Raw genomic sequence first — 25,881 nt, forward strand, 5'->3', positions numbered from 1 at the left:
AAAGCCAGTGCGTGCCCGCCTCTGGGAGCAGGTTCCTGGAGAAGAAGCACTTTTTTGGGTGCTGCCTTTTCACATGGTTCTCCTCTTGTTTTGAGGTTGGTGGGGATGCTCCATCTTGGCCAGGAGTAGGTGTGGGCCATGGCAGTGGTGACATGACCTCCTGCAGTGCTTACAACATGGCTCTGACACGGCTCTGCCTGGTTGGCTTCACAAGCCTGGAGCAGAGAAGCACCGGAATAAGTCTGAAGGTTTAGGCCTTAAAGGACGATGCTGGTTTCTCCCTGACCCTATGATCCTGAGCTTCACAGAGCTTCTAAAGGGAAGTTTACCAGAATTTTTGCTTTTTCCCATTGTTGTATATAATTAACACAAAGCAATCGGAAAACATGAAAGGAAGAAATGTAAACACTCATAGTCTGATAACACATTGTTGACGTTTCGACATATTTCTTGTCAACGTTCTCGTAATTTTTTTCGTTTGTCTCACATGATCGTGGTCAAATCAGATCTATAATTTCATAGCTAGCCTTTCTGATCTAATGTTGTAAACATGTGTCCATTAAACTATGGGTTTTAATTTCATGCATCACCAAAACCTTTTTACCAGGCAGTTCATGAGCGAATCAAGGGCCTCCTGCGTCGCAGCTGGGGGGAGAGGCAGCAGCTGTAGGTGGAGGACGGGGCGGGGGGAGGTGGTCGTCAGCCCAGAGAGACCCACAGCTTGGCCCTGAGTGTAGGTGAAGCTAATGCTGGTCCTGAGACAGACCTTCCGGTTCCCCAGCTAGCCTAATTCTGAGAAGGCCAGACCAATCCAAGGGCAATTAGAAAGTTTAACCAACCAGTTACCTTCGAGTCGATTCCGATTTGTAGCAACCCCACGTGCGTCATAATAGAACTGTGCTCCAAACGGTTCTCGATGGCTGATATTTTGGAAGTAGATGGCCAGCCCTTTCTTCTGAGGCACCTCTGGGCAAACTCAAACTTGTGGCCTTTCAGTTAGCAGCTGTGCGCTTAACCATCTGGCCAGCCGGGGCCTTCGATTAGAGCCCTTGAGCCTCGGGAACTTCCTGCAGCCCTGGACCTGACTTAGTTAGCAAGGAGAGGCCTGACTCTTCCCCAGCTGTGGACCTGAGACCTCCTCAGACAAAGGAACCCTGTGTGGGCTGCCGTTTCCTCACTGGGGGGCCCTGGCCTCCGCGGTGACTCAGGCTAACTTAGCGACTCCTGCAGCTCTATCTGTGGCTCCCACGTAATAAGTAATCATATGGTGGAAATTATAAGTAGCTCACTAGCTCCAGTTTTAGGATTTTTCTCTTCAGTTTGTTGGTTATTTAGCTAACTGGTTAGTAGGTGGTTGGATGGGTGGTTGGGTGGGCAGTTAGGTGGGTGGGCGGTTAGGTGGGTGGGCAGTTGGGTTGGTGGGTGGTTAGATAGGTGGTTGGGTGGTCGGTTAAGTGGATGGGTCGCTAAGTGGGTGGGTGGTTGTGTGGGCAGTTAGGTGGGTGGGCAGTTGGGTGGGTGGGTGGTTGGGTGGGCGGTTAGGTGGGTGAGTGGGTGGGTAGGCAGGTGGGCGGGTGAATATTTGTGTTGTCTGAGGGTGAAAACAGGATATGGGAAGGTGCTTTCTGCACAGCTGTTTATTGCCCAGTCTCACTGCTCAGTCTCAGAGACACTAAACAGCTTGTTTACTTGCAGAGAAATGTGTTATCAGCTGGGGGAGAGGCAGCTTTGTTCTTCCCCTGACTAAAATATTTGAGTAAGGCACAAAAATGAACACACCCAGAGTAGCAGTGAAACCGTCTAGCCAGTCATTTGCATTAAATACGGGTTTATTGCAGTGCTTTTCTCTCCATTTGGCATGCTCCCTCCTTCTTAATCTGACCCAAAGTTGCAAGATTGTCCTCAGCACAGTGCATGGGGAAAGCACGCACCTTGGAAACAGGCCCACTCGGTTCGAATCCTGGCAGAGGCAAAGGCTGGGTGCATGCATGTTCTCAGCAGTGTGATGGGACAGCAAGCAGCACCTGTGTCCTTGAGTAGCTGTGGGAATTGTGTGAGATGAGGTTTGTAAAGTACTGGGGCATAGAGGGCTGGCTCTCGGTAGACACTGGTCATTATAACTTCCCACCACTGCCATTTGGAAGGCCTCTGTCCCTGTGGCCTGGCCTGGCCTGGCGTGCAGAGCCGGAAATGAGAAGACTAGCACCCTGTGACATGTACCCAGGGATCCCAGGAAAGATAGAAACACCCTGCTTTTCCAGGGATTGGTGGTTCTGAAGTACATCGTTAGTGATAAAGATCTGAAATCCACACTTGCCGGGCCATTTGCCCAAGCCCAGCCTAGAGACCGCCCAGGCCTGCAGAGTTGCTGGCAGAACAGTTTTTCAGTCCTTTTTCAGAATTGTTGTCTGAGCACACTCAGTTGGCAGCTGGCGGAAGAGTGCCCTAGGACTCTCAGCAGAGGTTTGTGAGCTCTTGAGAGGGGAGGTGCTATACAAATAACTCGTGATTGCCAGAAAAAGGAATTGTGCCAGAATTGCTCTTCGGGAGAGAGGAGCCCTGACAGTTGTCCTGCATGGGATGCTGACTTTCCCATTAGCCCTGAGCATGGTCCCTGTGGAGCCCTGGTGGCTCACTGGTTAAGAACTCGGCTGCTAACCAAAAGGTTGGCAGTTCAAATCCACCAGCTGGCTCCTTAGAAACCATATGAGTCAGTTCTGCTCTGTCCTATAGGGTCGTTCCTTTGCCTGTGGCCTCCACTCAGAGCGCTGCTGACCCACCCAGGCGTGGTATGTGGTGGGACAGCCCTGGCGTCATTCCCAGGCAAACTGTCTGCCTTTCAGTTGTCAGTTTCCTCTGCTGAGATGTGTTTCTCATCTGTACCAATTGTTGGATTTTACATCTGACCGTGGCAGCTAGTCCTGAGCCCTGGATACACAGAAAGGATCCGTCACTCCTCTGGGGCCTTGGTCCAGGACGGGCTGGGGGCAAGCGCAGGGCACGGTGCCGCCCTGTGTCCCATGAAGGTGGCTGCTCGGAAGGAATGCAGGGTCTTGGCCACGTCTCCTGCTGTTGATGTTTTAAGTGTGATGGAAGCCTTCAGCCCTGAGCTCTGTGGACACAGACCCTATCTGTTTCTAGACAGATGGCAGAGTTTAATAAAGGGGTTCCTTTGTGCCCTTACAGATCTTATTTCTTGACCCGTGGACTTAGTTATTTCCATGGTGAGCAGGAAGTGTCCAAGAACCTCGGTTCAGAGTGGCTCTTTCTTGGTATCGTTGGTGGAGAGATGCGTCCCAGGGAGTGTCAAGTCTGACTTATGCCTGAAAGGACGTTTGTTTTGAAGTAGTGCTTAGGGAGAGGTGGGAAGACTTGGTCTGCTGAGTCGAGGAATGCAGATGGCAACTGACCCTGAGGATGGGTTGTTTAATGAGCAGGCAGCCCCCACTGGGCTGAGGTCAGAGGAATTCCGTCCGGCCAGTGAACTGGATCCATCGACCAGCTGGCCCTCCAGGACTCCCATATTGAATAATGACCCTTTAGAGTAACTTCCTGGGACCCCACCTCTCTTATCCTGGCAGGGCCTCTGGGATCAGGGCTGTGGGGGCAGCTGGACGCTCTGGTTTTCACCGTGCATTGCAGCTGCGGTTGACCAGTCTGCTCTGTTTCTTCTTCCAGCATCCCAGTGCAACGTCAGCTTAAAGAAGCAGAGAAGTCGCAGCATCCTCAGCTCCTTCTTCTGCTGCTTCCGTGATTATAATGTGGAGGCCCCACCAGCCAGCAGCCCCAGTGTGCTTCCGCCACTGGTGGAGGAGAACGGGGGGCTTCAGAAGGTCAGTGCTGATGAGAACGGTGGGCACAGCGAAGGGTCAGTAGCAGTAGATCAATCCCGTCCTTGACTAATACCCATAATAAGAGTCTTTCACGGTATGCCCAGCCATTTACTTAAAGATTTGAAATTACCGAAAACATAGGATCTTTTTTGAGAAAGAATGCCCCGATCATTTCTATTTAGGAGTAAAACAGTATGTTTGATGGGAGTTATAAAAGTCACTTTACATTTTTATAACATCTTCTCTTAGGAAGCCAAATGCATGAAAGAGAGTTAAAGAACCAGTAGCAGACCTTAAAAATGTAAATACGCTTACTTGTTGACACAAGCAAGTCACCTGTAGACGGTTACGGTTGTGTCCATTTAACTGTAGGTACCATCCACCACCATCCAGCATAGATTATAATATTGCAAGAAACTTGATGTTCAGTAACAGGCAATTGGTTAAAAGAATTCTGTAGAATAGCCATACAGACAGTATGCAGCCCTTAAAAGTGACACCCCATAAGTGTTTATGTCACAGGGAAATATTCATAACATGTCATTCAGTTTTTTTAAAAAAAGCAGTCTGAAATGCAGTAGGTGGTTACATCTCTAGGTATGTATATAGTCACACACGCACACAGGCATTTATAGGAAAAAGGCTGGATGGACGTATGCCAAAATATAGAGAGATCTCTCAGAGTAAGGACGTTCCATACAAGTTTTTCTCCTCTGTCTGTGTGTGCGTGTGTGTTTTTCCCAATTTTAATAAAATAAGCTTAAATTAGTTTTGTGACTAGAAAATGAACAAAGTTATTTTAAAAGCACACATGGCTATAAGGGGGGATTCTGGGGAGGTGATTCCTTGAGCACATGGCCCTGACTGTTGAAGTTCCTTTTCTGGATAAGCCTAGGTAGACCTGCTGGTGCAGCCTGGAGAGTGCATTAAGGCCTCCTGTTCTCCAGGGGAGAAAGCAGGGTCAGGACTCATTCTCTCTGATACCAGAGGGAAGCAGGGGACCATCAGCAGAAGAAACTGCTATCTCCCCTGGAGCCCTGAAAACAAAGGCTTGAAATGCGTGGTCTCACAAGGTGAACCAGCCAGCTGAAGCCTCTGGATGCTTTTGGAGAGGGCCTGTGCTGCACACTTGATGTATATGGTCCCAGGAGAGTCTGCCCGATCCTGCTGGCCCAGAAGAACCTGGAGGGGCTGCACTGGTGAGCTGAATTGCCATCAGTTCTTGTGGCTCATTACTGTCCCCTGGAGAAGCCTCGTAGTACAGAGGCTTTTTTGAGCCCTTTATGGTTTGTCAGTTTAGGCCCTGCTGGCCGTAAAAACAGCACTCCTTGCTGTGCTCCCTGGTTTGCCACTGCCTGGAGATCCTGACGGACTGAACCATACGGATGCCCTTCTGCCAACAAAGACAAACAGAGACTCAGTAGCCAAGAAGTCCCAAGCTGAAAACTAGACCGTGAGACTCCTACCAGAGTAAGACTAAGGAGAGAGATAGAAGAGAGCTTTGACAGACAACTCAGGAGATGATATTCAGGAAATAAATTTAGAGCACAAAAGTAACTTTTGGAACTTAAAAAAAAAAAAAAGATTTCCGGTTGTAAACATTCAGTAAACTGAGGAAGAGGCGAATGAGAATGGTCAACTGCTGAGAACTGAATTAATGTTCTGGAAAAGGAAGGGAAAGAAATATCTTACAAACAGCCCAGAAACACAGAGATGGTAATTGTGAGGGGGGGGGGGTGCATAGAGAAGGGCTAACCTGCGAATAATAGGAGTTCCAGAAGGAGAAAAAGTAATAGAAGGAAATTTCCCTGAAATGAAGAAGAGTTTAATCTACGGATTAGGAGAGATTGCCAAATCTACAGCAGGATAGCAGGGAGGGGCGCGTGGGAGCACAAGCCCAGATTTGTGCTTTCGAAAGTCTGAAATTTAAGGGTAAAGAAAAGATTTTACAAGCTGCTGGAGCAACTTTAAAAAGAAAAGATTTGTACTAGTATCAGACTTCCCATTAGCAACAATGAAACCCAGAAGGCTAAGAAAAAATATTTCTAGGCTATTGAGAGAAAAGAATTATAACCAAAAATTATACATGACCAAAATGTTTATTTTCTAAGACACAAAAAGGACACTTTCAGACATGTAATGATTCTGAGAGGAGGCAAAAAAAAAAAGAAAGAAAAATCCATCTGGGTGAGATTAATATTCAGTTATGATATAATTGTAGAAAATAGAGGGATAAATATGACCATTAGGAAGAGAACTGTAAAAAGGAGCTGATTTGGAAAGGTGATCCTCATAATTCATAGAGGGAGAAAGGGGACGTAAATAGCAATGAGAACTAGTCATGAAAATTAAGGAAAAAATAAATCACAAGGACAATGTAAGGAGTAGGCCTAAAATCAAGTTTAATGAACTGAATTCCTCCTCAAAGACTGACACCATCAGGTTGGCTTGAAAAATCAGGTGTGCTATTTCCAAGAACATATCTACATCAGGTAGGAGTGATTTGAGCATCAAGTAAAAGAAAACTAACATAATGGCTTAAACAAATAGAGGATTGTTTTTCTCACATAAAAAGCTTGAGTCGTGCAGTTGCTGGGGTTGGTTAGATGCCTAATGATGCCATCAAAAAGAAAAAAAGACCCCAAACCCATTGCCATTGAGTCAATTCCAACTCATAGTGACCCTGTAGGACAGAGTGGAACTGCTCCATAGGGCTTCCAATGATCAGCTGGTGATTTTGAACTGCCGGCCTTTTGGTTAGTAGCCAAGCTCTTAATCACTGCGCCAGCAGGGCTCCCATGATGCCATCAAGGAGCCTTATATTCTTTCTATCCTTCTGTCTTTCTGCTCCTGCTGGAGCAGACTTATCCCAAGGTTTCAAGTCTCAGACATCATATCCACATATAAGGGAAGAAGAAAAAGAGTGGCACCAGCCATGTCTGCCTCTTCATGGAGAGGAAAGGCTTTCACAGAAAACTGTAGGAGACTTCTGTTTACATCTTCTTCTCATTAGGTGCCGTCGAGTCATGGTAGCTCATGGTAGCGACCCCATGTACAACAGAATGAAACAGTGCCTGGTCCTGCACCATCCTCACAACTCTTACTATGTCTTATTGGACAGAACTTTATCACATAGCTATTCTCTAGCAGCAAGGGAGTCTGGAAAGGGGAAGAAGTTAGCCACATACATTTCTGCCCTGAACAAAATTGGAGTTCTTTTAGCAAAAAAGAAAAGAATGACTATAAAGTAGATGTACTAGTTTGTATAGGTTTGGTTATGCTGTAGTAAAAACCCCAAAACCTCACAGGCTTAAAACAAAAATTTATTTTTCACGCGTGCTACGTGTTTATGCGCTGGACGTGTTATTAGGAGGGACCAGACCCTAGAGAAGGACATCATCCTTGGTAAAGCAGAGGGTCATCCAGAAAGAGGAAGACCCTCAACAAGATGGATTGACACAATGACTGCAACAGTGGGTTCAAACATAAGAACAATTGTGAGAATGGCACAGGACCGGGCAGTGTTTTGTTCTGTTGTACGTAGGGGTCACTGTGAGTCAGAAGCGACTCTGCAGCACCCCACTGTGAGTCAGAAGCAATTGTACAGCACCCAACAACAACAACAACAGCAGGGCTTCTGTTCTGTGGCACTGTCCTATATAAATATAATGCGTATGCAGTTTAGAATTTTCTAGTAGCCACGTTTAACAAAAAACAAAAAGAAGCAGATGAAATTAATTTAATAATGTCTTTTATATAACCCAGTGTATCCAAAATACTGTCATTTCAGTATATAATCAATAGGAAAAAATTACTGATGAGATAGTTCACGTTCATTTTATCGTACCAGCTCTTCAAACCCTTGTACACGTTTCACAGATGCCAAAAACCAAACCCATTGCTGTTGTGTAGATTCTGACTCACGGAAACCTTACACATAAACCCCAAAACCCATCGCCATTGAGCCGCTTCCAACGCATAGCGACCCTAGAGGACAGAGTAGAACTGCCCCATAGTGTTTCCAAGGAGCATCTGGTGGGTTTGAACTGCCGGCCTTTTGGTCAGCAGCTGAACGCTCAGACACCCCGTCACATTTCATGTCATTAGCTACATGTGGCTAGTGGCTACTGCACTGGACAGCATAACCATTGCTGTCAAGTCGATTCCAACTCACAGGACCCTATAGAACAGAGTAGGGCTGCCCCATAGGGTTTCCAAGGATGTAATCTTTAGGGAAGCAGACTGCCACGTCTTTCTCTCGCCAGGCGGCTGATGGGTTCAAATCGCCAACCTTTCGGTTAGCTGCCGAGTGCTTAACCACTGCGCCACCAGGGCTCCTTTGGACAGCATAGCTGTATGCTATCCTCATTTGTGAACCTAGACTGAGAAGGCCTTGTCTCTTTGCTTCCCTGGTTTGTCACAGCAGGAAGAAGGAAATGTGGAGAGTCACTCGTTGGCTTGTGAAGTTTTCACCTGGAAATAACATACCTCATTTCAACTTATATACTCTTGGCCAGAGCAAGCCACAAAGCCACATCTAACTTCAAGGGATGTGAAAGTGTAGTCCTACCATATGCCCAGAAGGAAAATGGGAATTATTTGGTGAACAGTGGTAGTGACTATCACAGTAGGTAACCGATACTTCCTGCAAGGCAGATCAAAGAAAAGGAAAGCAAGAGTGGCAATATTCATATCAGACAAACCGGAATTCAAGGCCAAGAGCATTTAATAGGATAAAGAGGGACATTCTGTAATGATAAAAGGTATTATAATACATGAAGATGCATGACAGCCATAAACCTTTAAATACCAATCAACAAGATAACCAAATACATAGAAGAAAACTGAGACATATGACAACAAGCTATTTTCCAAAAGTAAACAGCAAACAGCACAAAAAATCATGGTTGGGTAGGTTCTGGCTGATGTAGTAAGACAAGAAAGCGAAATCATTGATACAAGTATGGGAAAGGCAAAATATTAGTCTTTTTTGCAGATGGCATGATTGTGTACTTAAGAAATCCAAAAGACTACAAAAAACAGTATTAGACTCGTTAAGAAATTTTAATATGATGACTTGTTTATGGAGGAATGTGATGTTTCTGGACGGGAAGACTTAAAATTAAAAGTTCGTGTGAAAGAAAAATGTCTTAAGAATTTGGGGCGGGGGGAGTAATGGAAGAGGACTGGTCTTAATAGACATTAAGCCTTACTCTACATTGATCAAATGACATATTGCATTGGGCAAATCCGCTGCAAAGGACTTCTTTAAAGTGTCACAAAGATGTCACTTTGAGGACTAAGGTGCTCCTGACCCAAGCAATGATATTTTCAGTCACCTCACATGCATGCAAATGCTGGACAGTGAATAAGGAAGACCAAAGATGAACTGATGCCTGTGAATTATGGTGTTGGTGAAGAATATACCATGGACGGCCAGAAGAACGAACAAGTCTGTCTTGGAAGAAGTACAGGCAGGATGCTCCTTGGACGTGAGGATGGTGAGACTTCGTCTTACACACTTTGGACATGTTATCAGGAGGAACCGGTTCCTGGAGAAGGACATCACGCTTGATAAGACAGAGGGTCAGCAAAAAAGAGGAAGACCCTCAACAAGCTGCATTGACACAGCGGCTGCAATGACGGGCTGAAACATAGCAACGATTATGAGGATGGCGCAGGACCAGGCAATATTTCCTTCTGTCGTACATAGGGTCACTATGAGTCAGAAGCAACTCGATGGCACCTAACAAACAACAACTACATTGATGTACACAGATACTTGGGTGGAAATATGTATGATGAGATTCCGCTGGAACCCCTGTCCCATCCGCATATTTGCTGCTGGTGAAGAGAATGTAGTACGTCGCTGCTGTCGTAGAAGACATACTCAAAAGATAGCATCTGACTAGATGAAACGTGGGCTTTTACCAGAGCTGAGGAGTTGGTGCTGTGTCGCTGGAAGGGCCTCTGGAGTGCCCAGCTGTTCACACAGGGACTGACGGCCTGTAAAGGAGTCCCTCTGGCTTGCCTGAGCTCACCTGGCTCTCATGTTCATTCCTGGACTTGCTTAGATTAATGTTTGTCAAAACGGCCTTTTAAAGAATTAGGTTGACTCTGCACCAGCTTCATTAACTCTGCAGTGGAGGGATACATCATTTGCATGACACTTGGACTATTCCATCTGTGAGACCAGACCCCAGAGAAACAGTGCAGGTCCGGGAGGCACAGCCGGTTCCCAGAGGAGGAGCCTCTGTCCTCCTCACTCCCCTTGGTCAGGGCACACAGGGCATGGAGCCCAGGCCCATTAGATACGGAAGCAGATCCTAGGCCTGCCTCTACTGCTGACTCTTGGGTGCCCCTGCCATTCTGGACTCAGCCTGCCAGAGGAAGAGGGAAAGGTTGGACACAATGGGACAGATGGCCTCTAGGCTTCCACTCACCCTGCGCATTTACTTTGCTCTCAAGAAATGAAGATTTAGAGCACTCCAGTTTCAAGCTGTGTCTGCAGCAGTGGCCTGGGGGGTAGCAAACCTTGCTTACCACTGTCCCTGCCGTGCCTGGACCTGCAGGCCAAGTGCCCAGAATGAAAGCGTCTGCAGCTAGGAGGTGCCAGCTCCCAAAAGACCCCACTGGCAGAGGCCCTGGAGGCTTCTAAAGGGATGAACAGAGTAAAAGAGATTGCCGGACACACACACATACAGGCATACCCCATGTGTACACACATATGCGTAAGCCTTCAGGGTCATCTTCAAGCCCTTTTTTTTTTTTTTTTTTTATATCTACCCAGGTCAGTACCTTGCCTTGCTCTCATCGGCTTTGTCTGCCCTTTCAGGTGTGTTGTGTCTCTCCCATCACCAATATGTTCATCTCAACAAAAACGTGGTTCTGAAAGGGCGCCTGTGTTTGAGGACTATTTGTGACCTCCCACTAGAGCAGTGACGTCTTTGCTTTTGATGTCACTGCTCCACTGGAAGGCCACAAACAGTCCCTAAACACAGCAAAGCAAAGATGTCACTTTGAGGACTAAGATATGTGCCTGACCCAAGCCATGATATTTTCAGTCACCTCGTATGCATGCGAAAGCTGGACAACGAATAAGGAAGACCAAAAAGAATTGATGCCTTTGAATTATGGTATTGGCAAAGAACATGGAATATACCGTGGACTGCCAGAAGAACAAGCAAATCTGTCCTGGAAGAAGTACAGCCAGGATGCTCCTTAGAAGGGAGGGTGGCGAGACTTTTTCTCACGTAGTTTGGGCATGTTATCAGGAAGGACCAGTCCCTGGAGGAGGACATCATGCTTGGTAAAGAAGAGAAACAGTGAGAAAGAGGAAGACCCTCAGCAAAGTGGATTGACACAGTGGCTGCAACAACAGGGTCAAGCATCACAAGGATTGTGAGGACGGCTCAGGACCCAGTAGTGTTTCATTCTGTTGTACATAGGGTTGCTATGAATTGGAACTGACTCGACGGCACCTAAGGACAACTGGCTGTTGGTGGGGGGGGTCTTCTGGCATCTGGTGGGTAGAGGCCGGGGACACTGGTAAACATCCTACAGGACAGCACCCCACAACAAAGAACTACCCAGTCCAAAATGTCAGTAGAACTGAGGTTGCTAGACCCTACTCAGGGGTGACCCAGTGGATTTGTGAGCTTCTGGTTAAAATCTCACCCACCCAGAGTAGTGTTCCGCTCTTGGGTCCAAGTGTTGAGAATACTATTTAAGAGGTTCCAAAATTAACTTCTCTGCACAAGCTTTGGAAAACTAGAATTTTGATTGTAGCGTGTTAGAGAGCAGCACTGCTCTGCCTTGAGCAACAGCCTTGAGGCAAGCCCCACGTCTCCCCAAAAAGGAGAGGAGGTGACGGGGGACTGAAGATAATCAAGAAGTTGCTCAATGGTTCTCAGAGTCAGAGCAGAGCCAGGGAAGGTGCCAGCCATCTGCCATCACCTACAGATTTTGCCTCTTCACAAGAGAAACCTATTACCAGGGACCCTGTGGTGGATTGAATTGTGTCCCCCAAGAATGTGTGTCAACTTGGCCAGTCCATGATTCCCAGTATTGTATGATTGTCCACCATTTTGTCATCTGATATGATTTTCCTCTGTGTTGTAAATCCTACCTCTATGAAGTTAATGAGGCAGGATTAGAGGCAGTTATGTTAATGAGGCAGGACTCTATCTACAAAATTAAGTCTTAAATCAATCTCTCTTGAGATATAAAAGAGAGAAGCGAGCACAGAGATGAGGGGGCCTCATACCACCAAGAAACAAGAGCCAGGAGATTAGCTTGTCCTTTGCACCCGGGTCCCTGTGCTGAGAAGCTCCTTGACCAGGGAAGATTGATGACAAGGACCTTCCTCCAGAGCTGACAGAGAAAGCCTCCCCTGGAGCTGGCACCCTGAATTCAGACTTCTAGCCCCCTAGGCTGTGAGAGAATAAATTTCTCTTTGTTAAAGCCATCCACTTGTGGTATTTCTGTTATAGCAGCACTAGGTGACTAAGGCAGACCCCTTCAGTAAAGAGGGACACACATTTTTACAAACCTTCCACGTGGGAGGCCATGGACCAGTGCATCGTCTCATCCGGGACACTGGTCCTGCTGTCCATTGCACCCATACCGCCACCTGAAAAGGAAGAAAAAAAACAGGAAGTGGAAACGCTCAGTGGAAATACATTTGTGCTGTTACTAGAGTTTCCTAATGATGGTAACATGACGTGTGCTCATTAAGTTTGATACGTTGGCGTTCCAGGGCTGAGGAACAGCTAAGGCCCTCAGGTCCCTACAAATAAAGGTTCTGTTCCCCTTGAAGGAGGAAGCTGCTCTCTCGTCTGTGGCCTGGGAGGGGACTTGTTGTAGGTGGCTTGTCCCCTCTACTTAACACGCCCATAGAAGAGGACCTGGGGTAGCTAGGGGAGCTTGTAATCTGGGGAACTTGTCTTGCTCTCCGTGTGTATTATGTTGACTTAAGGCTTAGTCTTTTTAGGGAAAACCCTGCTGAAAAGAAGAAACAGACCAGTTCCTAGAGGGAATCATGGATTAAAGTAAAGTATGGGTTTTTATTTATTTTTAAATTAAGGATTAAATTCCTGGGAGAAGACCAAAAAAAAAAAAAACCAAACCCATTGCCATCGAGTCAATTCTGACTCACAGCGACGCCATAGGACAGAGTAGAGCTGCCCCCATAGAGTTTCCAAGGAGCGCCTGGTGGCTTCGAACTGCTGACCTTTTGGTTAGCAGCTGAGCTCTTAACCACTGCACCACCAGGGTTTGGGAGAAGAGGCAGTAGTTATTTAAATATGCACAGATAGCTCGCAAGCCTCAGGAATCAGCCTGGCTTGTCGGGGGAGGGTGTGTCTGGGAGGCAGAATGGAACCCAGCGCCCTAAGGTGGGGAGTCTTTGGGTTCCCGCGTTAAACACCACCAAGGTACGGGGGCGGCGGGTGGGATCATATGGTGGCCATACTCAAGAGTGCTTTGAAATTTCTTTTGAGACCATCTTCTGCTTTTCTTCAAACCTGACCATGGCTTTTTTGTTTTTTTCCTCAGGGTGACCAGAGGCAGGTCATTCCCATACCAAGTGTATGTATATTTATCCGATTTTATTTAAACATTCCTAGGAACTTGTGGCTGTGGGCCTACTAACATAGATGATAAAATGATGAACATTCTCATGTATGTTGAGTTTTACCATGTGGTATAAACAGCTCTGTTAAAGAAGAAAAATGAAGCTACATCTTAAACTGTGAGCAGAAAGTTCTGTGTGGTTTCCTTCTCGGGACCAGCGGGGCAACGGTGTCTACTAACCAAATTCACACCTCTCCTTTCTCTCTGAGAAGGACCCCCGAGTCTTAATATGCTGAGGTAGCTTGCTCCTGCCCCCGAGACTCTTCATCCCACTGCCGTGGGCTGGGGAGAGCAACATTTGCCCAGACATAGATCTTTGCAGCTGGTTCAGGCCCGATGGTACTGGACGCACCAAGCCCAGGTCCCAGGTGACCAGAACCACCTCTGGCTTGGTCAGCAGTGTCAGCAGCTTGGCTGGGGCCCTGAGATCAGAGAAATGGCAGAGCCCACCCCCAGCTGCCGTTCTGCCCCTGCTGGGGGCTCCCTTGGACCACAGCACTTCTGTTTCCAGTCCCCGAATTTGCAGGAGGGCCCCACCCCAGCACGGGCCCTGTCCAGCAGTTCCCTCCACTCCTGTGCTTCCACCTGCCTGGCCAGCGGAGGAGCCATTCAGCCTGAGACCATTCAGCTGGAAGCAAGCTGATAACTCCCTTAAGGCCTTTCCAACAGCCCTTTTTCTTAGAGAATGATTTCATTTTTTAAACGATGTCTGTAATTGATATCTTAGTCTGTAAGGATTATCTGGTTCAAATCTGCTCATCCATCTTTCGTTTTTTTTTCCCCCCCCCAAATATTTTCTGGGAACATCTAAGAGACATAACAATCTTAACACTGAAAGGAGTGGATTTCATTACCATGGGCTGACTTCAAAGACTTTGGTCGTGGGTGTTACTTACAGATTGCCCAAGAAAGTTTTCAGTCATTTTATTTTTCTCAGAACTTTAGCTCTCCATTGATTAACAAATTACAAGCGTCTGTGGAGTGAGCCTAACATTCCCAGCGTGCCTGGGGGTTGGGCTTTATTGGGAAAACTGGCTGTAATCAAGGAAATTGATTATGTAGTACAACTTTCTGTCCAGTGCTTGACAGGGATACCCCATGGGGTTGATACCAGAGGTCTTTTTTTTAACCTTTATACAAAATAGTTTAATGTGACATTTTTCCTGCAAAACCAAAAACCAAATCCAATGCCATCAAGTCGATTCCAACTCATAGAGACCCCATAGGACAGAGTTGAACTACCCCATGGGGTTCCCAAGGAGCAGCTGGTAGATTCGAACCACTGACCTTTTGGTTCGCAGCTGAGCTCTTAACCACTACAGGGCTCTTGCCTGCAAAGCTGCCTCCATCAAGCAGGTGGCTAGTAGCACTATCCCCCCGCCTCTAGTACCCCTAGTGCTGTTTTTTTTTTTTTTTTTCAAAGTTGAATTAACTTTGTGAATTACAGCCATCTATGAAGTTAAGCATCCAGTCAAAGCATTAGTCAGTGTGAATACTCCTATGAGGCAACTGACCCACTTTCCACAAATCTAGACTCAGCAACATATACTGGAATAAAACAGCCAAGGGAAAGGAGGGTCCTTGTGTGATTTAGCCCAGTGTTAGGTCGGTAAACTGCTGACTGTGTCTCAAGCGTGAGTCACGGGTCAGGCCTGATGACTCTAGAAATATCTGGCAGGAAAACAGCCAAGCTAAAGTTACTTGCATCTTGAGTGATAACCTCCAGGAAAACAGTCCCACTGGCAGACACAGTCTGAGCTCCACCACCTGCTTCGCACGCAGGACTGAACCCAGGTCCATCTGGGGGCCAGCTCAGCCCCGGGACTCAAGCCGTGGGACCCCTGCAAGATCTGCACCCACCTCCTCAGCCCCAGGTCACATAAACAGAGTGGCCCTTGCCTTTCCAGACTGTACGGGGACCTGGTCAGTGCTGGGAGCCCTGAGAGATTGGGGTGCTGCACCGCAGAACCAGAAACCTAGGCTTGTGCTGAACCTCTAAACCTGGTCCCACAATCTCCTGAAAGCTTTCTCCAGGCCAGGAAGATTAGGGTGCCTCTGAGCCTATGAATGGCAGACAGTTCCAGCTGGAGTCCCCTATCTCTGCTTCCCACTTCACACACCGCCCCCCCCCCTTTTTCATTCACTGTTTAAGTGTGCAGGTTTGGCCATTTACTTTTTTACTAAACAATAATTCAAGCTCATGGTTTTAAAAAAAAAAAAAGCTGAAAGATTAAAGTAGGAAGAAAACTTCCCCCAACCTAGCCCCACTGCCTGGAGTAACTAGTTTTAATATCTTTTGTGTCCTCGTGGGAACTTTTAGGACAAATAGGGTCGTATGGTACCCACCCTTCTGCAAATTGCTTTTTGCTTTCAGTAAGATCGCTTGGACATCTTTCCAAATGTTAGTACCTACAGACCTGCCTCGTTTTTTATCTGCCGTTAACTGCATTTACTTTGTTTCCATTTATGTGCTATTACAGGTGCTTGTGTGAATATCCTTGTACACGTGTGTTTATGGACCTACGTGATCGTATCTGTGTTATCAGTCACTAATTATAGAAACACTAGCTTAAAGGATATATTTTATAATTTTGGAGCCCTGGTGGTGCAGTGGTTAAGAGCTCAGCTGCTAACCAGAAGGTTGACAGTTTGAATCCACCAGCCGCTCTTTGGAAACCCCATGGGGCAGTTCTACTCTGCCCTATAGGGTTGCAATGAGTTGAAATCAACTCGACGGCAACAGGTTTGGTTTTTTGGGGTCTTTTTTTTTCCTACAATTTTTGATAGAGTAAAGCCTAATTGTCCTTCTAAAACCTGTGCTAATTTATAGTCCCACAAAGAGACCATGAGATTGCTCCGCTCTTACCAAAAATGGTTGTTGTCAAATGCATTAGTCTTTGCTAATCTGAAAGAAATGAATGGTATCTCTTTGCTTTGATTTTCATTTCTTCATTTATGAGTGAATATGAACATGTTTTCAGAAGTTTATTGGCTGTGTATGTCTTCTGTGTTGTTTATCTTTTTAACTTTCAAGGAAATTAGCACTCGTTCCCAAAGTTATGTCGTATCTTTTGACCTCGTTTGTGATCATTTGGGCCACAAGTAAGTTTTAATTTTATGATAGGCCAGTGTATTAATCTTCTTCCTTAGGCTCCTGGATTTTATGTCATGCTTAGAAAGATCTCTCGATCGCTGTCAGTCAGTGTCGACTCCATGGCAATGGTTCGGGTTTGTTTTTTTTTCACTCTATGATCCACATTTTCTTCTAGGATTGTAGTAGTTTCATTAAAACCAAAACCTGTTGCTGTTAGTCGATTCCAACTCGTAGCGACACTATAGGACAGAGTAGAACTGCCTCATAGGGTCTCCAAGGCTGTAATCTTTATGGATGCAGGCTGTCATATCTTTCTCCCACCAGCGGCTAGTGAGTGAGTTCAAACCACTAACCTTTCGGTTAGCAGCTGAGCGCTTTAACTACTGTGCCACCAGGGCTACTTTGTAGTTTCATTAACTCTTTGGGCCATCTGGAATTTATTCTGGTTTAACTCATGAAGTAGCAGCCCAGCGTTCTTGGCCCCAGTGACTACTCAGGTATCCTGCCCACCTGTTGGAAGTGACGCCTTTGTTTGCACTTGGTGTTAAGTGTTCCACTCAGTGACATCTGCCTCTCAGCTGTGGGCTGGAGATTTGGGGCCCTCCACACATCGTGTTAGGAAGCTGCATGAGCTGTTTGTTAAAGTCAGGTATTGAGGGGGAAGGGGAAGGTGCAGAGAGACAGAAGGTTTAGAAACTGCTGACGCTGGGGCGGTCCTGGCTTGAAGAGGGTAGCACACGAATAGTTTGGCTCCAAGGGGGCGTGCTGCTGGGGCTGACCCAAGACCTACCCTTCTACACTCTTGCCTGAATCACACACCACACTTTTGCTCACAAACACTGGGTTGGCAGTGTAGCTGAGCCATAAAAATGCCTTTTTTTTCCATTATTATTATTATTATTATTTAGGATGCTTTAGGTGAAACTTTATGGAGCAAATTAATTTTCATTCAACAGTTTATACTCAGATTGTTTGGTGACATCGGTTGCAATCCCCAGCAGAGTATCAGCCCTTGTCCCCTTCCACACCCCCTGTTCCCCGTTTCCATCCGTCCATGTTTCCCGTCCCTTCCTGCCTCCTCATCATTGCTTTTGGGGAAAATGCCTTTTGAAAGGGAGAGAAGAAATTTGTTTCTAACAGTGTGTCTCTATGCTGTTTGCCTACGGCTTTTGATAGGCAGTAGCACGCTTTTTTCCACCAAACCTTGCACAGGACATAGAAGCAGAGCACCTGTTCTCAGTAAGCCCGTCTGGAGTCGTCTCCTCCTACAGGTCTCCCTGAGCGCTACCCTGAACTCCCAGGCTCAGGGGTCCCTGAGCAGACCCTGAGCCTGAGAAATCTTAAGTAGAAAAACAACAATCTAACATACCAGAAAGACATACCAAATCTATAATATTTGTGAGGGTGTATGGGGCGAGTGATCCAAAGGAAATAACCTTGTTGTCGTAGGTGCCAACGAGTCGATTCCGATTCATAGCGACCCCATGTGACAGAGTAGAACAGCCCCATAGGGTTTTTTAGGCTGTAAATCTTTATTAATCTTTATGGGAGCATGTCGGGGGACGGCCCCAGCAAGCGAAGACCCTCGCTGTGCGTCCTGGCAGATAATCCAAAGAACTGACACATCCAAAAAAAATAACCCTTTCCAAATTCATACGTTCAGGGAAACTTACTGACACGGGCAAGCAGCTGCTCTCCAGTGGCGGCCGGCTGGAGCATTTTCCACGACTACCTAGACAGGGACCCAAGCCTATATACCATTCCAGCTGGGACCAAGGCTCATCGTTTTCTCCTACGTCCTTGGGCAGTCAGTGTTCCCAGGGACTTCACATCCAGGCCCAGATGTTTTCCTTCTTGTTCCTAAGGCATTCTTCGGCCTTGGCCACTGGCCCGGTCATGCCACTCGTGGCCTTGTACCTTAGCCCGAGTCCATCCCGAATTCATCCCCAGCATGCTTCAGGGAGGAGCAAAGCTGACTCCATTAGGAAGGGGATGCATATAGCTGAATGGCATTACCTTACAGCGCATATCTCCAGGTCTTTCTGTCACGGAGCCGCTGGGTGGGTTTGAACCGCCGACCTTTCAGTTAGCAGACCAGCACTTAACTGTTGTACCACCAGGGCTCCTTGGAAATAAACTTAGAATTTATTGTTCATGGTTGTCAGTTCACTGCCAGGGACAGGACATCCCAGATTTACTCCCAGGAAGAGGACTGGAAAGAACACCCCCCTAAACTCTGAATGGCCAGCCATGGTCCCTCTCCTCACCCCACCTCACCCCTGGTAAGGTCCACCCCCGGCACCCCCAGCAATGCCCGCCCTGTACTTTTGAGCAAGCAGTTCTGTAAAAGAAGGCCCTTCTTGATAAATAGCCAGTGTTTCTCTTACTCTTCAGCTTTAAGCTGGCCTGAGAGAAATTTTGCTCCGGGACATTTCTTAGTTAATGATTCTAGCGTCACCTAAACAGATCAATCAAAATAACAAGTACTTTTGCCGTCTCGTACAGTGTCCTTACAAATCTGTCCAGAAGAATTCCTAAGAATGGAAATGGCGTTAACCTAAAGCCTAGCTTGCAGAGAGGCTGTGTGCGTTTAGGAATGGATTCATGGAAGCCTCCTGGCTCTTGCCCCGACCCCAGCCTGATCTTACTCTCTGCAGCACAAACACCAAATCGGTAGCTTAAATGAGTCTTACCCTTCTTGGTCTTGTCTCTCTGAGAATAGTACTTCATAAGGCTTTTCACGTACAGTTAACCCACAGAGTGCTTGTAAAGTGTGGGTTAAAAGTGCTAGGAAAGTAATTTTAATTCCTTGGGTTTGGAAAATAACTGAGCCACTTTTGGCAGAAATTTGATGTTTTCAGATTCGCTAGGGGTAGAGTTTCTAGATGCTTGTTTTTCAATCTTAGCAATTACATCAAGTTAAAGCGTTGTCTTAGTAGCAGATAAACTCCTGGTGGGAGGACTGGGCAGATGCCCACCAGACTCCAAGGAGGGCGGACATCTGTGGGAGGGAAGGGGGGACAGAGAAAAAGGAATACTTGTGTTTTATTCTTCCGTGTCTGCATTCTTTACGGTCAGAATATGTTTTTATTACATAAGTGTGTAATAAAAAAATGACAACAAATTTTATTCTGGCTGTAAACATACTTTCTGCTATGGCCCCACACGGAGATCCCCCAAGTCCTCTCTGACCACGCCCCGCCTTTTTAAAGAGCTCCTCACAACCCTGCCTTTTTAAAACCCTTTTTGATACAAAACGTCTGCCTGTGAGTGTCTTTTAATGTTTTGGGTTTTATAATCAGCTGACTCTTTGATTTATAGTGAAAGACTGAGTCCTTTCTCGTGTTGCCTGTTGAGTCAATTCCAACTCTCGGCAACCCTATAGGACAGAGTAGGACTGCCCCATAGGGTTTCCAAGGAGCGGCTGGAGGATTCAAACTGCCGACCTTTTGGTTAGCAGCTGTAGCACTTAACCACTGTGCCACCAGGGCTCCAAGTCCTTTCTAGGACCCCAAATTCTATGCCCACTTTTTAAGAAACACCCTTTCCTAGTGCCAAAGAGTGAGGGAAGACTTCATGGTGAGCTTTAATTAGGTCTACGGGCGTTGGAAGGCTTTCAGGGCTTGTTCTTCTTGTGGGTGATAGTAGAAAGGTTGAAGACACCCGCGTTTTCTGGAGAGCCCCCCTAGAGTTAGAACCGGCCGTATCCCCACGCGTAGCTGGTTCTCAGCCTGCCCTGCACCCCACCTCCCTGCCAAGGTGATCACCTTACTTGCAAATTTACTTAACCTGTTGACTGCCTGTGTTACATCCACTATGGAACCAGCTAAAGTACAAAATTAGATCCTTGGCTAATGTTCAGCTTAAACAAACAAACCACACTACACACGCAAAAGAAATACCCACTTAAAAGGGAGAGCCTCTCAATTTCATTTTTTTCTTGTTTTATTTAATAAACTAAATAGTCTATCCTCAGTGGCTAGGAAGAAGAACTTTCTTGTGTTTTGTTTTGCATCAAACACTGAACAGAGCTTGACCTTGTTACAGGCCAGAAAACTAGCTAGTTAACAGTGGACACTGAATATACCACAGAGTAAACTAAAATACTTTAAATCATTTCTGGAATGAGGCAAAGTTAAATAAACACATCAAGAGTGAGGTAGGCTGAAGATACCTAGCGTTTTATTAACTTTTCATGGCCCCTTTATCCCAGGATTAGCGTTAACTTCTAGAGAGACATAGAAGTAGGTTTTCCGGCTAACTCACAGCATATGGATAACAGGAGAGCTTCCAGCAACAAAGAATTGGGGTGGTGAAAAAGGGCACATTTGCTCAGTGTTGTACCCCACTGGGGCGCAAGGCAGGGCACTGTACCTGGGCCCATTTAATTCCTGCTTCCTACTGTTGAGGACCACTTTGGATTGCATCTTGCTGGTGGGTATGTAATTTTTTTTAAATGTCAGTCACGATATTTAAAAAAATAAATACTGTGGTTCCAACATAACCCTAAAATGCGCTTAACTGCCACAGTGAATTTCAGGCAACTTAAGACCCCAGAAAATGGGCCTGCACTAGGTATAGTAGCTATTATAATTAAACACTCTTTCTCGCGTAGTCCATTTTAGTAATGACAGTAGCCCCCATTTATGTTCCAGGCAGAACGCTAGGTGCTTTACCTTTATTGTAAATGATAGTAACAACCTCTCATGGTATGTGTAATTACCCAGCTCACAGCCAAGAAAGTGGCAGAACTGCTGCTATTCAAACCCAGGGTTTCCTGGTTCCGAAACCTCGGCCGTCATATCCACCACGCAGATAATGGCACAATATTTGTTTGGTAAAACTTGAGTTGCAGGCTAGTAATTCTCATTGGTCTTAATGAAATTCCATGGTGTACTTGACCAGGCATTTAAATGTTTGGTTTCATTTTGAACTTCATTAACATAGCCTAATACAATCATAAGGGAATTGGTTTGTCTTTTACATGTAGATAACATTTTTTTTTTTTCCCTTTAGCCACCAGCTAAATACCTCCTTCCGGAGGTGACGGTGCTTGACTATGGAAAGAAATGTGTGGTCATTGATTTAGATGAAACGTTGGTACACAGTTCATTCAAGGTAAATCAACATTAATAGTTACCAGTGATCTTTGTGATTCGATCCCAATTGTATTGGGAAGGTAAAAACAGAAAGGATGAAAGCCTGTGGTGGTTGGTATATGACTTCACTGTTCCTTAAGAAATTCCAATAACACCAGCTTATTAACTCAGGTGAACATTACCTAAAGTGTTGAGTTTAACATCATTAGTCTGGAAGGGAAATGCTGGGCTGCCGGTATGCTGAGACCTCATTCTTACTTATGAGATTGGAGTTCGTTAACATTATAACCCCTGAAGAAATGCTTTTCAGATGGCACAAGGCGATCAGTGCCCCAGGACAGTAATGCGTGCTTGTCAAGGTAACCTGAGCGCTGTGGGTTTTATTCGGAGGTATTGGGGAGGCACTGTTGGAAACTGCCAAGCAACCTACCATCCTGGAAATTTTCCCAGACCATTTTCTTTTTTTTTTTTTAAATAATTTTTATTGTGCTTTAAGTGAAAGTTTACAAATCAAGTCAGTCTGTCACATATAAGCTTATATACACCTTACTCCATACTCCCACTTACTCTCCCCCTAATGAGTCAGCCCACTCCCTCATTCCAGTCTCCCCTTTCGTGAAGGTTTTGCCAGTTTCTAACCCTCTCTACCCTCCTATCTCCCCTCCAGACAGGAGATGCCAACACAGTATCAAGTGTCCCCCTGATACAAGTAACTCACTCTTCATCACCATCTCTGTCCAACCCATTGTCCAGTCCCTTCCATGTCTGATGAGTTGTCTTCGGGAATGGTTCCTGTCCTGGGCCAACAGAAGGTTTGGGGACCATGACTGCCGGGATTCTTCTAGTCTCAGTCAGACCATTAAGTCTGGTCTTTTTATGAGAATTTGGGGTCTGCATCCCACTGATCTCCTGCTCCCTCAGGGGTTCTCTGTTGTGCTCCCTGTCAGGGCAGTCATCGGTTGTGGCCGGGCACCATCTAGTTCTTCTGGTCTCAGGATGATGTAAGTCTCTGGTTCATGTGGCCCTTTCTGTCTGTGGGGCTCACAGTTATCATGTGACCTTGGTGTTCTTCATTTTCCTTTGATCCAGGTGGGTTGAGACCGATTGATGCATCTTAGATGGCCGCTTGTTAGCATTTAAGACCCCAGACGCCACACTTCAAAGTGGGATGCAGAATGTTTTCGTAGTAGAATTATTTTGCCAGTTGACTTAGAAGTCCCCTTAAGCCATAGTCCCCAAACCCCCCGCCCTTGCTCCGCTGGCCTTTGAAGCCTTCAGTTTATCCTGGAAACGTCTTTGCTTTTGGTCCAGTCCAGTTGAGCTGACCTTCCATGTACTGAGTATTGACCTTCTCTTCACCTAAAGTAGTTCTTATCTACTAACTAATCAGTAAATAACCCTCTCCCACCCTACCTCCCTCCCCCCGCCTCGTAACCACAAAAGTATGTGTTCTTTTCAGTTTATACTATTTCTCAAGATCTTATAATAGTGGTCTTATACAGTATCTGTCCTTTTGCATCTGACTAATTTCACTCAGCATAATGCCTTCCAGGTTCCTCCATGTTATAAAATGTTTCACAGATTCGTCACTGTTCTTTATCGATGCATAGTATTCCATTGTGTGACTATACCATAATTTATTTAACCATTCATCCGTTGATGGACACCTTGGTTGCTTCCAGCTTTTTGCTGTTGTAAACAGAGCTGCAATAAACATGGGTGTGCATATATCTGTTCGTGTAAAGGCTCTTATTTCTCTAGGGTATATTCCGAGGAGTGGGATTTCTGGGTTGTATGGTAGTTCTATTTTTATGGTAGTTCTATTTCTAACTGTTTAAGAAAATGCCAGATAGATTTCCAAAGTGGTTGTACCATTTTACATTCCCACCAGCAGTGTATAAGAGTTCCAATCTCTCCGCAGCCTCTCCAATATTTATTATTTTGTGTTTTTTGGATTAATGCCAGCCTTGTTGGAGTGAGATGGAACCTCATCGTAGTTTTAATTTGCACTTCTCTAATGGCTAATGATCGAGAGCATTTTCTCATGTATCTGTTAGCTGCCTGAATATCTTCTTTGTGAAGTGTGTGTTCATATCCTTTGCCCACTTTTTGATTGGGTTGTTTGTCTTTTTGTGGTTGAGTTTTAACAGAATCATATAGATTTTAGAGATCAGGCGCTGCTCGGAGATGTCATAGCTGAAAATTTTTTCCCAGTCTGTAGGTGGTCTTTTTACTCTTTTGGTGAAGTCTTTAGATGAGCATAGGTGTTTGATTTTTAGAAGCTCCCAGTTATCTGGTTTCTCTTCGTCATTTTTGGTAATGTTTTGTATTCTGTTTATGCCTTATATTAGGGCTCCTAATGTTGTCCCTATTTTTTCTTCCATGATCTTTATCGTTTTAGTCTTTATGTTTAGGTCTTTGATCTACTTGGAGTTAGTTTTTGTGCATGGTGTGAGGTATGGGTCCTGTTTCATTTTTTTGCAAATGGATATCCAGTTATGCCAGCACCATTTGTTAAAAAGACTATCTTTTCCCCAATTAACTGACACTGGGCCTTTGTCAAATATCAGCTGCTCATATGTAGATGGATTTATATCCGGGTTCTCAATTCTGTTCCATTGGTCTATGTGCCTATTGTTGAACAAGTACCGGGCTGTTTTGACTACTGTGGCTGTATAATACGTTCTAAAATCAGGTAGAGTGAGGCCTCCCACTTTCTTCTTCTTTTTCAGTGATGCTTTACTTATCCAGGGCTTCTTTCTCTTCCATATGAAGTTGGTGATTTGTTTCTCCATCACATTAAAAAATGTCATTGGGATTTGAATCGGAAGTGCATTGTATGTATAGATGGCTTTTGGTAGAATAGACATTTTTACTATGTTAAGTCTTCCTATCCATGAGCAAGGTATGTTTTCCCACTTATGTAGGTCCTTCTTAGTTTCTTGCAGTAGTACTTTGTAGTTTTCTTTGTATAGGTCTTTTACATCTTTGGTAAGATTTATTCCTAAGTATTTTATCTTCTTGGGGGCTACTGTGAATGGTATTGATTTGGTGATTTCCTCTTCAATGTTCTTTTTGTTGATATAGAGGAATCCAAGTGATTTTTGTATGTTTATCTTATAACCTGAGACTCTGCCAAACTCTTCTATTAGTTTCAGTAGTTTTCTGGAGGATTCCTTAGGGTTTTCTGTATATATAATCATGTCATCTGCAAATAGAGATCATTTTACTTCTTCCTTGCCAATCCAGATGCCCTTTATTTCTTTGTCTAGCCTAATTGCTCTGGCTAGGACCTCTAGCACAATGTTGAATAAGAGCCGTGATAAAGGGCATCCTTGTCTGGTTCCCGTTCTCAAGGGAAATGCTTTCAGGTTCTCTCCATTTAGAGTGATGTTGGCTGTTGGCTTTGTATAGATGCCCTTTATTATGTTGAGGAATTTTCCTTCAATTCCTATTTTGCTGAGAGTTTTTATCATGAATAGGTGTTGGACTTTGTCAAATGCCTTTTCTGCATCTATTGATAAGATCATGTGGTTTTTGTCTTTTGTTTTATTTATATGGTGGATTACATTAATGGTTTTTCTAATATTAAACCAGCCTTGCATACCTGGTATAAACCGCATGTGGTTGTGGTGGATTATTTTTTTGATATGTTGTTGAATTCTATTGGCTAGAATTTTGTTGAGGATTTTTGCATCTATGTTCGTGAGGGATATAGGTCTGTAATTTTCTTTTTTTGTGGTGTCTTTACCTGGTTTTGGTATCAGGGAGATGGTGGCTTCATAGAATGAGTTGGGTAGTATTCCGTCATTTTCTATGCTTTGAAATACCTTTAGTAGTAGTGGTGTTAACTCTTCTCTGAAAGTTTGGTAGAACTCTGCAGTGAAGCCGTCCGGGCCAGGGCTTTTTTTTGTTGGGAGTTTTTTGATTACCGTTTCAATCTCTTTTTTTTGTTATGGGTCTATTTCGTTGTTCTACTTCTGATTGTGTTAGTTTAGGTAGGTGGTGTTTTTCTAGGAATTCATACATTTCTTCTAGGTTTGCAAATTTATTAGAGTACAATTTTTCGTAATAATCTGATATGATTCTTTTAATTTCAGTTGGGTCTGTTGTGATGTGGCCCATCTCGTTTCTTATTCAGGTTATTTGTTTCCTTACCTGTATTTCTTTAGTCAGTCTGGCCAATGATTTATCAATTTTGTTAATTTTTTCAAAGAACCAG

The 25,881-nt window shown here is 45.1% G+C and overlaps 1 protein-coding gene across 1 annotated transcript in view; it reads left to right on the plus strand.

Moving 5' to 3' along the window:
* The window catches only part of CTDSPL (CTD small phosphatase like), a 141,110-nt gene that overhangs the window by 93,218 nt on the left and 22,011 nt on the right, over positions 1-25,881 (plus strand). The window contains 2 exon segments of the mRNA XM_064277484.1: positions 3,679-3,833; positions 21,577-21,678. Of these exon segments, the coding sequence (XP_064133554.1) occupies positions 3,679-3,833; positions 21,577-21,678 (257 nt within the window).

This window comes from Loxodonta africana, chromosome 27 (assembly GCF_030014295.1).
Source record: "Loxodonta africana isolate mLoxAfr1 chromosome 27, mLoxAfr1.hap2, whole genome shotgun sequence".
Classification (NCBI taxonomy): domain Eukaryota; kingdom Metazoa; phylum Chordata; class Mammalia; order Proboscidea; family Elephantidae; genus Loxodonta; species Loxodonta africana.